This window comes from Pristis pectinata, chromosome 17 (assembly GCF_009764475.1).
Source record: "Pristis pectinata isolate sPriPec2 chromosome 17, sPriPec2.1.pri, whole genome shotgun sequence".
Taxonomy (NCBI): Eukaryota; Metazoa; Chordata; class Chondrichthyes; order Rhinopristiformes; family Pristidae; genus Pristis; species Pristis pectinata.
In genome coordinates, this window is record NC_067421.1 from 25,434,716 (window position 1) to 25,446,953 (window position 12,238).

General features: G+C 41.3%; 1 protein-coding gene across 1 annotated transcript in view; it reads left to right on the forward strand.

The window, feature by feature from the left end:
• Positions 1-828: 828 nt before the first annotated feature.
• The window catches only part of cux2b (cut-like homeobox 2b), a 235,300-nt gene continuing 223,890 nt past the window's right edge, over positions 829-12,238 (forward strand). Inside the window, exon 1 of the mRNA XM_052032004.1 lies at positions 829-911. Within this exon, the coding sequence (XP_051887964.1) occupies positions 849-911 (63 nt within the window). The 5' untranslated portion in view covers positions 829-848. The remainder of the gene's footprint in view (positions 912-12,238) is intronic.

The following is a 12,238-nucleotide window of genomic DNA, read 5'->3' on the forward strand; positions in this document are numbered from 1 at the left end:
CTGCGTTGTGTCTCCTATAAGATGCATTAAAGCAGCAAACAAACTTAAAATTTGCCGAGCACTCCCTACCCCTCTTTCCAGGAGGGCCGACAAATTCTAAAGCCAGGGGTTACTTTGCATGGGGGGGGGGGGGTAACCCCGTCAGCCCCTTTGTGGGCAGATTAGACATTGTGATAAAGTTATCCCTTACCAATAAAAATCCTTTCCCGCTCCACTAGAGTAAATGATTACAGGTCCGTTTAAAGCACTCACGCTTAAATCTCATCGAAATATTATTTTATTGCAATAATACTGGGGCTTTCTATTTTGATGAATAATTCTTTGCAAACTGCAACTAGGACGGCGAGAACAAATTGGGGGAACTCATCCCAAAAGTTGTATCATTGCAATTGCAAGAGAGTAAAGCGGGACGCTGCAGTCGGAACGTATTTTCTACACAGCAACTCGGATTGATAAGTTAAACATCAAAACATTGCATATGACATATGGATAAAAACTCTATATAGCCTCCCTCCCGTGTGTAATACTGGGGAAGGTGCTGCAATTTGCTCAGACTTTTTACATGACCCGCCCACTGATAATTGTTCACTTTGCTGGGTAATAATCTGATCAAAATCAAGTGCATTCTCTGGGAGAAAATTAAAGTGAAGTTCAACAAAGATAAAAGCCAGGAAGAGTTTGCTTTAAACAGATGGCCCGGGAGCTGGGCGCTTCAGTCTCTGCGCTGGTCACTGTGTATTTTCTCCTTGCATTTCTATGAAGTGGCCAGTTGAAGCGGGAATCCAGCCCGGATATTTAGTGGAGCCGAAGGAAAATAAAGAGAAAATATCGCTTCAATATCCCCCAAGATGGCCGCCAATGTGGGATCGATGTTTCAATATTGGAAGAAATTGGATCTGCGGCGGTTGCAGGTTAGTGAGGGAGAACCGGCTTTCCGCGGGCTAAGAACGGGACAAGTGCCCGCTGCACCGACTGCGGCCCGAAGCTTTTGCGCGGCACTTTGCGGGCAGAAACTCACGGCTTCCGATTGATACGTATTAGAAATTGATCTCTGCCTTTGTTCAGTTCAATCATCGATCAGCAGCGCCGCTAACATGGTGCTGCTCTCGGGCTGTGCACCGCTACTGTCGGCCACTGAGCGAGAAGCTCACCGTTTCCCCACACATACACACAGTGCGAGTGGTCCGTGCAATCTGCGCGGGGTCTTCAGTTTATTATGTTTAGGGAAATGGCTTTTAAATAAATAGGGCAGGCTGATCATTCAATGGCTCTCCATTGGATTGTGGAAATTAGCCTTGCCACCGTCTGGTTTGCTCGGTACAGTCGTGTTTTACTGACTACCAGCTCTGGCTAGGTTTATTTCAACATAAGATCGGAAAAAATAATCGTTTGAGCTATATTTCTTAAACGTTGTTAACTTTTTCTCCCCCATAGCCTCTATTTAAGATTTAGCCATGTTAGCTCCTGATGTTGGAATGCACTTTTATTTATAGTTCATCTGCAGCATCGCAATGGCTATTCGCTTGTATGTAACTTCTGTGGCGGATTAATTAGATAACTTTTGTCTTTAGTAAACGGTTATTTTTCCGGCTGGGCTACAGTTGCCAAGGGAAACGAGGAAATTGATGAAATTGCAATTTGAGCTTTTTTAAAAAGAGCAGTTAGGAACGTTTTAATGTCGCAGTCACTAGTGTTTGTTGTAATGTTTGCTGAAGACACGGTCTTAAACGTCTTCGGGCTAATTTGAGATCTCGAGTGTCCCGGTTCCAGTGAACGCAACTTGGCAGCAGACAATTACCTCTATTGCTTCTGGTATTGCTATGTAACTATCTGCGGAATTGGATAGTTCATCTTCGCTGTGTAATTTTATTCCGTTCCTAATGTTTTGTAAATCAAAGACCCCAGCACTCCGAGATACCAACACTCTATGATTGATGTCTTGCAGCATAGGAAATGACAAGTCCATTTCAAACGAAAGGAGAAGGCTTGGGGGGCGGGGGTGATGAAGAAGAGTTTACAGGGAGGGTATATTGCCCTGGGCTACCTGAAGTTCCTACCATGGGGTAAGGGTGGTCTTTGTGGGGGGAAGTTTATTTTTTGGGCTGAGTTGCTCGATGCAGATTAGTGGTCTTTTGATGTGTGTGTGTGTTTCGTCGTCCAGCTGTTTGCTGCTGTCTTGTTTTATTGGGGATGTTATGAATGTGTTTTAGCTGGGAAGTGAGCAGCAGTGTCGCCTTGGTCAGGCCGGATCTGTTGGCGCCGCCCCTAGACTGGGGAGATAGAAGGTGACCTTGCCAGTCTGCTGCCCTCCCCTGAAAGCGAGCCTGTGTGAGCTTCCAATTCTTCTGTTTGTTTGAGAATCACATGTCTGTCGAGTTGGAGAGATTGTTTATCCAGACAGCAGGTGAACTGAACACGACTAATGCGACCGTCACCCATTCGGAGTGTAGGTTTGAATCTGTGTTTACAGTTGCTGCCGAATCGGTGGGCTTTTCCCCCCACCCCCACCCTCCCGACTTAATAAATCTAGGTGAGTCACGTTAGTAAGTGCAAACTGAGGACATTTGAGAAGTGAGAATCGCAGAATTTAATGTCTTTTTCACAGATTAATTAATAATTTGCAAGTAACTATTTTTGATGCTTCCCCCTCCCTGAAAAGTATTTTCAGATTTCTTTTCCTCATCAAGGTTACATCACATTAAAATAATTTAAGTAAGTTCAAGTTACCGCAGTTTTCAATCGCTTTTGTGAAAAGATTTTTGGAGGGAATTATCTTTTATCGAGGAATTCAAGATTCCAAAAGTCAAACACCAAAATACTTCAGAAGGGAAATGCACAATTCTGCAGGTTCATAACTTTTAAATCGCTGCTCACATTATCTTTCTTCTGAAGTCAGATTGGATCTTTTCCATTTGCCACCGTTCCCTGTTTTTCCCTGAAAATGCTGACCTTTACTGGGATATGATTTTGTGGAGTGTGTACAGCAGGCATTTTGATGTAGAGGGCATCACAGTAGGGCTGGTGATGTCCAGATGTCCAGTTCTTGTATGCAGTAGTAGTTCCTGCGTAGTGGTCATGAGGGAGGGTTGGCTGTCTGTTTTATTTTTGTAAACCTCTCCTTTACCAGGAGGCACTGAGCCAGTTGCAATGAACCTGTTCTTGCATTAGCTGGATTCGAATATTGCTGCTGGGATCAGGAACGATGCTTCATTTATCTACTGCTGTACTGGAGGAGCTCCAGGATGTTTGTAAAACTGACTACATCAACCAAGATGCATAGGAACTAAGGGCTTTGGGAGTACTTTGTCTAATTAACAATCTTGAAGGGCAACATTGTGTAAGGTGTCTGTGGGCCTCCATTCTATACTTGAGTGCAGCTGACATGTTTGTTTTTTGAACTGCAGGAAGGTTTCTAAGATGAAACAGGACAATAGTAGTTGCTGTCTCTATCCCATACACAAACATTGCCATCTGGTGATCACACTGAATGGTAGGGGTTCCTTTTGGCTTTCAATATTTTACTTGTAGATCTTTAAAACAATTGCAGTCGTTGACAGTGATGATCCCTTTGCGTTGAGCATGATATCTTTTGCAGGTTTTTTGATGGTTCCTTGGGTGAGTCAGGAGTCCATTTCTAGAGTAGCAGGTACATTGGCAGGTGGTGTTGGAAGGCTGCTTTGGGTCACAATTGCAATGAGACTGATGCCAGAAGAGGCACGGTTATCTGTGACCAAGTTGAGATGCTTTTCCTTGCAGGTGATCCACTCTTCTGACTTTGCCAGTGAACCTTGTTCTGGGCTCCTCTTTTCTGTGTGATAGCAAAGCTGCATCTTTTTGTTTGTCTCGGTGGTACCTTTACTTAAAGTTTTTATTGATCTTCACCATTTCCCTTCTCCATTGAGTTGGGCATCCAGCATTTGTAGGTGTGCATTAGGCGTATGCACAATACCCACTCCACAAGGTTGATATTAAGGAACCCTGAGGAAAGTATTGGTTTTGTAATGTGCCATTTTGAAGTATCCCAGTCACTGACACAATACACATTGAGGCTGTCGTAACAACAGATCTGCTGCAGTAAAAGTGATAGATTTTTAAATTAGTTGCTTAGTAGAATTTAGGATGTTTTGGGTAGTTTTTAATGAGTAGTGAAATATTATTGGACTAAATATGCAAGTGTTAATTAAATGTCAGATTTATTTTTTGATCAAAAATTCATGAATGAAGTACAGGACAGAAATGTGAATGGAAAAGGTTTCTTTTAATCTAACTTCTCCAACTGGCTTTAGTAATAAATTGGATTACTACATAAATGATGACAATGCCAGAGCATGGGTTTGGGTAAAGAGAGCGATGGGGTGGGTTAATCTGGTGAGAAGTTGTGATTTTTTTTAAAAAAGGGAGCAGTTCTCTGAAGAGAATGTTACTCCTATCTTTCTAACTAACCCAAAATGTATTGATTTGTGGAAGTGAGATGCATCAATTTTAAAATTAACAATTTTTCTTTACAAAGTATTTAATAACTCTTGGGATGAAATCCAATTCGAGAGTGAAGGTAATCATTTTGATCTTGAATATTCGTAAATTTTCTATTAGAAGGGGTGGAAGGATTCAATTTCATGTCACAGGAATTGGTGTTGACTTGAGGTCTGGTCCAGATGGACACCTTGACACTTATATAAAGCTTTTGTGTGATGGACTACAACTAATATCTTGGCATAAAACCAACAATCTGAGTTCACAAATGAAGAAAATAAACATGTTATAATTATTTTTGGAGTAGTAGTCTTTTTAAAAGTAAGGTCTAAATGACCAAGCGTTTCGCATGAGGATTGACTTTGGAAATGTGCTGACTGTTAAATTGTAACTTAAGTGATATATTTAGGATGGAATTGAGGAGTCTGCATTTTGCATCACAACTTGCTTTATCTGACCTGACAAAGATATGCCACTCCCCAACATCAAAGATTCTCCCTGTGCCTAAACAAATCTTGATAAAATTTGCACAGAAAAGAGGTTTTGTTTTGATGCCCTTATTTTTGAATTTGTCTGTTAACTTTCAGTTAAGTTTTAAAAAATTTAAGTCATTGCTCAGTGGGAATGAAGGTTAATAATGGTGGCTATTAAATGCTTAAACTGGGTGTAATAATTTTTTGATTCTGCTTCAGTGTACAAGATGCACCTTGTATTGCCATCAAATACTGTGCTTGCGTATGTGACAGGATATTTTGAAATGCATGTCTGTTGGGTTTCTATTTTGCTGAATGTTAGGTAATGTTGGCAAAGAAAAGTTGGTAGTTACTTCATTGGACTTTGATATTCAAGAGGTGTGCAATGATGTGGTTTCATGAGTAACTTTTTGCAAGGTTGCAGTGTCAGGGCAAGCAAGGACAAATTTGTACTTCCAGAGCACATTTTGTGAGTGACCCATTCTGAATTTTGAAATGTAATGGAATGGTAATGCAGGAAATGTGGGTCCCCGTGCAGCAGTGAAGTGAGTGACTAGATCATCTTTCAGTTGCTAGAGAGAAATTTATCTAGGTATAAAATATTTTATACCTGCCTGGGAGGGATGAATGTAATGTGCTTGGTTCTAATGTCTCGCTGGAATAGTGGCCGCCTTAAACCTTCAGTGTTTCACTTGATCCAGCTAACACTTGTATGAAAGCTTTGAGTTGGGTAAATTTGCTACCACTGAGCAGTGGCTGGTACTCAGAAGGATGCGTGTGACTTTTTGTTCCACATTTTGCTCAATTATTTTTCCTAGCTTGCTGCTTTGGGGAGCAGCATTTTGGGAGTATGCAAGTAGCCCTTGAGTATGATTTGGCTTTACTCAGAAGTCCTTTTGGCATGTGTGCGAAGGAGTGAGGAACAGTGAATCATGGTTCAAGCCACAGGACATGTACACATGTATTTGCAGCAGGATCTTTCAATTAAGATCAATCAACACCACAGACTAGGGATCAAATCTGAGGTTTTCCTAAGTGTTATGAGTGAGTGAGCAAGGTTTGTCACAGACAAATAGAGCCTGTTTCTGGTAGTCTTTCTTTGACCCACCAAGTCTACATCAACCTACCAACCTATGTGTCTTTGGGATGTGGAAGGAAACGGGAGCACCCAGGGGAAACCCATTGCAGTCACAGAGAATATGCAAACTCTGTTCTGAAACTCTAGCTGTAAATTCCATGTTTTGACATTGCTAGGTATCAGATGTGAATTAATATTATAACACATTACTATTTAATATTCTAGGAGATGGCTGGACTGAGGTGACAGGAATGGATATTATTGGCATGTTGTCTCAGGGACTGATTATCTTTTTAAAATTTTTTTTTTATTTAGCCATGTGATTCTACAGAAGGTAGCATTGTGCTGTTTTCATGGTGTGATCTTTGACATCAACCTGGAATGTGACAGTAATTTTAAGACTATTAGGGAAGGAAGCCAGTAGTTTGGAATTTCTTCCAGGAATTATTACAGTATCATATTTATTCCATGTAGCACAGGCCAGGTTGAGAATTTGGTTGCATGCTTAACTTGAAGCATCACTCACTCAGCTTCTTTTGCTTGAGACCACTTGGGCTAATGAGGAAACATTTAGATCATTCACTGAAGCCAGTGTTGAGTAAAATTTCTGATTTGCCACAGGATTGGTTACTTATCTCCCAATATTAATCTGCATGAATAATGCAAATAAAGGGGATGCAGGGAGAGTGTGCACAGACATGTTCAGCTCTGTATATTACTTTTTACTTAACAAATATCAATTGTGATCAACCTGGGCTCCCAATTAGCCTTTGCATGGTGGCTAAATTGTTATATTACCTTGCTTAGACTGGTATCAAATCTAATTCTGAGAGTTGGAAAGCCATGACTTCACCCATTAAAGTTAAATAACCTAGTTGAAAATTTGCCATCAGTGAGTTCCACTGGTAGTTCAGGAATTTATAAACCAGTGTATCTGTGCTGCACAGGCAGTGATATGTGAAACATGTCCTAGAATCTCCAAGTTAGTGTTGCCCACTACTTTCCAATGTCTCCCTGCTGGAGTGTCAACTGGATTAGCTACACTAATGAAGCCTTTCCATGGCCAGATTTACAGTCTGGATCTGTGGATCAGTGATGAACCTACTGAGGTTTTGGGGAATTATGAATGTCAAAGGCAATGTACACCAGCATGATTCAATGCAGGAGGGGAGCAGACAGAGGTGGAAGATCCTCGTGAGTGGTTGTATTTGTGTTATGCAGCTGGAATCTGTGATTATGTGATCTGCACCAGTGGCTGTGACATTGACTCTTTTACTCTTGTTGCAGGGAATCCACTGTAATGTTAGCATATTCTCTTTGCAATTGGTGACCAACATCAAACACTGTTTGCCTAACCTGTAAGACCATAAAGCACAGGACCTGTCCAATGTCACTGCTACTTGCACATCATTCTATCAAGTTCTTAAATATGTCATCTGTATTAATTTCTCTATATATTGAAGTAAATCGCTGTCTGGTATGTTATATTTTATCTGCAGTATGTGGGAAAAATCTTAGTGTTTGCACACTATTCTCATCAGCTTTCCTATTCCATGTTTCTTCTATAATGAAAACTGCATGTAAACCTGTCAGGTTATGATTGTACTGTCCTGGCAGAGGGAACACCCAGAATGTTGACAATTTTACATGAGCATGTGAGATTGAATGTGTATGTGCAAAATTTGCAACATGAAATGCTTGTAGACATTACATTTTAATATTCTAGATAAGAACAAATACCAGGATCATCAGATGGAGATTAAATCATGTCTGCTTATTCTACTCAATTATTCTCTGCTGTCAAGTTCTGCTTCACTTGAAGACATTTCACTCTATGTCTGGCTTCCCTGTTTTGTAATACAATGGGAGAGTTACTGGTTGGTTTGTTTAAACTGCTGATTTGCTTGGTCGTTTGCATAAAAAATTCTTATTGTCTATTGAAAACTAAGTTTTATTTGCTATCCAGGTCATTCATGAAAAATCAAACAATAAAGGTGGAAGCCCTTCTGTTCCCCCTCCTCTCCATTATGCAATGTTATGTTTCTGTTTTCTCTTATTTCAGTACTTGACCCTGACCATGCAGTTTTCTGGTCAAAGCAGACTTCCAAAATGTGCAAACATTCGGCAGTACAGAATTGTTAAAACGACCAACTGTCAGATTGAATTATCAGGATGGACTTTTTAATAGAAACCTTTCCTCTTTCTAAGGCTGAAAGGAGGAAATGTAATATGAATTAACTGGCATTATAAAGCAAATTGTGCTGTAAGTTTGGGTACAAAGTGATTGAAGAAAATAATGTCCAACGACAGTCCTTCACATGGTACTGGAGGCAAAAACCAGCACGATTCGAAAAGATAATTGGGTGCTCTGAATGCAGGAGGTGGGCAGAAACATTGGAGGATTGTCTAGATCAAATAAACAGTACTGGTTTAGGAGACTTTCCTGTTGAACGTTTGTCAAAAGTGTGAAAGTTTAAATAAACTCAAATAATTTCATCATCTGTTGTTCCCTAAAATGGAGGGCCTGGTTAGGGATACCACTTCTTGCCTCAACATTTGTTGCTTTATTGTTGCCATATAGATCTTCCATCTGTCTAGATTAAAATTTCCATTACTATTTTTGAGATGTTTGGGTTGCATTAATTTGTCTGCAGTTGCATAAGAATGCCTTCATTTAAATATTTGGGTATTGGGTTTCCTTTTAATCCTTTGGTAACTTGCCAATGCATAACAATTTATTAGTAATGTCCCGTGCAATATGATTTGTTGGCCATGAAGGAATTAAAAATGTGCAAAATGGCTAACTGTACAAATATGTTGGCAATCAGTGAACTAAATCTCTTCCCTAGTTGTCTTCCATATGCACAAGTTCATGACATCAGGCCCAAGGATATTTATTCTTGGTCCTCCTAACATGTCCAGTGTCATTTTGTATGTCAAGTATCAGTTGGTAACATTCTTGCCTCTGAATCGGAGGGTTGTGACCTCAAATTCCACTCTAAAGGCCTCTATACATAGAGTCCTTCTGTGCAGTACCAAGGAAATATCACACAACAGTAGATGCCATCTTTAGATGAGATGTTAAGTTGAAGCTCTGCTGGATTTTGTAGGCACTGTCTTAAAGGAGAACAGGCCTGTTCTCCCCAATATCCTGGCCAACATTTATCCCCAATCATCATCATCAGTGAAATGGATTACCTTAGTCATTTATCAAATTGTGGTGTGCAAATTTACTACCATGTTTCCAATGGCTGTACAATATATTGGTGAGACTGCACTTGAAGTATTGTGTGCCATTCTGGTCACCTAGCTATAAGTAGGGTGCCCTTAAGATGGAAAGAGTGCAGAAAAAGAATTTGCAAGGATGTTACTGGGACTGGAAGGCTTGAGCTAAAGGATAGACTGGGGTTTTTTTCCCCTAGAGTGTGGGAGGCTGAGGGGTGACCTTGGGTATACAAAATCATGAGGGCATAGATAAGGTAAATGGTTGCAGTCTTTTTCCTAGGGTAGGGGAGTCCAAATCTTGTGGGCATAGGTTTGAGATGAGGGGGGAGTTAAAGAGGATCTGAGGGGCAAGTTTTCTTCAGAGGCTAGTGGGTATTTGGAACAAGTTGATAGAGGGAGCACAATTACAGTATTTAAAAGACATTTAGACAGGTACTTGGTAAATTAGTTTATTATTCTCATGTACTGAGGTACAGTGGAAAACTTGTCTTGCATACTGTTCATACAGATCAATTCATTACACTGTGCATTGAGGTAGTACAAGGGAAAAGCAATAACAGAATGCAGAATAAAGTGTTACAGTTCCAGAGAGAGTGCTGTGCAGGTAGACAACAAGGTCATAACGAGGTAGATTGTGAGGTCAAGAGTCCATTTTGCTGTACTAGGGAACCATTCAATAGTCTTGTAACACTGGGATAGAAGCTGTCCTTAAGCCTGGTGGTACGTGCTTTCAGGTTTTTGTATCTTCTGCCCGATGGGAAAAGAGAGAATGTCTGGGGTCGGTCGGTTTGATTATGCTGGCTGCTTCACTGAGGCAACAGGTAATAGAGTCCATGGAGAGGAGGCTGGTTTCCATGATGTGCTGAGCTGTGTCCACAACTTTCTGCAGTTACCTATGGTCCTGGGCAGAGCAGTTGTCATTACCAAACTGTGATGCATCCAGATAGGATGCTTTTTATGGTGTATCGATTTTAAAAATTGGTGAGGGTCAAAGGGAACATGCTAAAATTTCTTTAGCCTCCTGAGGAAGTAGGGGCGCTGGTGAACTTTCTTGGCCGCAGCATCTATGTGGTTGGACCAGGACGGGCTATTGGTGATGTTCACTCCTAGGAACATGAAGCTGTCAACCTCAATACCATTGATGTAACCAGGAGCATGTGCACCACCCCTTTTCCTGAAGTCAATGACCAACTCTTTTGTTTTGCTGACGGGGAAAAGTTGTTGCCATGACACAATGTCACTAGGCTCTATTTTGTTCCTGTACTCCGACTCATCATTATTTGAGATACAGCCCGCTACGGTGGTATCATCTCCAAACTTGTAGATGGAGTTAGAGCAGAATCTGGTGACTCAGTTGTGAGTGAGTAGGGGGCTGAGGATGCAGCCTTGTGGGGCACCAGTGTTGAGAATAATTGTGTCAGAGGTGTTGCTACCTATCCTGACTGATTGCGGCCTGTTGGTCAGGAAGTCAAGAATCCAGTTGCGAAGGGAGGTGTCGAGTCCCAGGTCTCTAGTTTGGAGAGGAGTTTGCTTGGAATTATAGTATTGAAGGCGGAGCTGTAGTCAGTAAACAATAGCCCAACATGAGTGTCTTTACTGTCTAGATGCTCCAGAGCTGAGTGTAGGGCTAGGGAGATAGTGTCTGTTGTAGACTTGTTTCAGCAGCAGGGAATTGCAGTGTGTTGAGGTTGTCTGGGAGGCTGGAGTTACTATGTGCCATGACTAGCGTCTCAAAGCACTTCCATGATGGCAGATGTAAGAGCCACTGGGTGGTAGTTATTAAGGCACGTTACCTTGCTTTCCTTGGGTACCAGGGTGATAGTGGCCGTCTTAAAACAGATGGGAACCTCAGATTGAAGCGGAGAGAGGTTAAGTGTCTGGAAATACCCCTGCCAACTGATCTGTGCAGGATCTGAGGATACTTTCCACAGGTTCACTCTCTGGAAGACTGATCTTGCGTCCACCCAGGTGACTGTGGGTTCGGGTGCATTGGAGGCTATTGGGATGGGTGGTGACATTCCAATTCTGTTCAAAACTATAGGAAAGGCATGGAAGGATATAGGCCAAGTGCAGGCAAATGGGGCTAACTCAGGTAGGCAACTTGGCCAGTATGGATGAGTTGTGCTCTATAACTCTATGATGCTACATTATTTCAGTGACTACACTTTCATTCAAAAAAAAAGTAGTGTTTTAGGATAATCTGGAGACTGAACATTGCTGTACTTGCACGTCTTTCATTTCAATAATAATCCCATTATGTGAATAAATCCAGAAATTAGTATTTTAATTACTTTATTGTTCAATCTTGCTACAACTTAGAGCTCTAATTTTCCTTTTGCCTATTCTGTTGTTGCACTGAAAGTTGCTATTCTAACAGATTCTTTTGGTTTGTGCTGGCACAGCTGTTAATGTTGCTGCCTTGCAGCTCCAGCAACCCAGGTTCAATCCTGACCTTGTGCGTTGTCTGCTTGGAGTTTGCACGTTCTCTCTGTGACTGTGGTGGTTTCCTTGGGTGCTTTTGTTTCCTCCCACAACCCAAAGATGTGGTATGTTACTTGGCTACCCCTAGAGTAGATGAGTGGCAAAAGAATTGGAAGAGTGAGAATACACAGCTTTGTGGGCCAAAGGTCCTGAATTGTGCTGTAATTGTTCTATGTAATAACCTGCTGGACTACAGTGAAATTAGGGAATAGGATTGATGGGATTTCTTGGCTGTGAGCTAACATGCATCCAATGGACACAATGGCATCCTTATCTGGCATCCTAGTTAAAGAGTGGATATCACTAGCAAATAAAGTTTTTTTTGAAGTCGTCATTGAGAAAATGGTGAGTCAACTACTTGAACAACTAGGTTTTTTGTGAAGGGACATGGTGTGGGTAGAACTCCCAAGATTTAGACCCACCATGATGATGGAGCTGGGATTGTTTCCAAGCAGCATAGTAAGTGACTTTGGGGGTGGAGGGGTGGCTTGCTGTCTTTACCACCCTG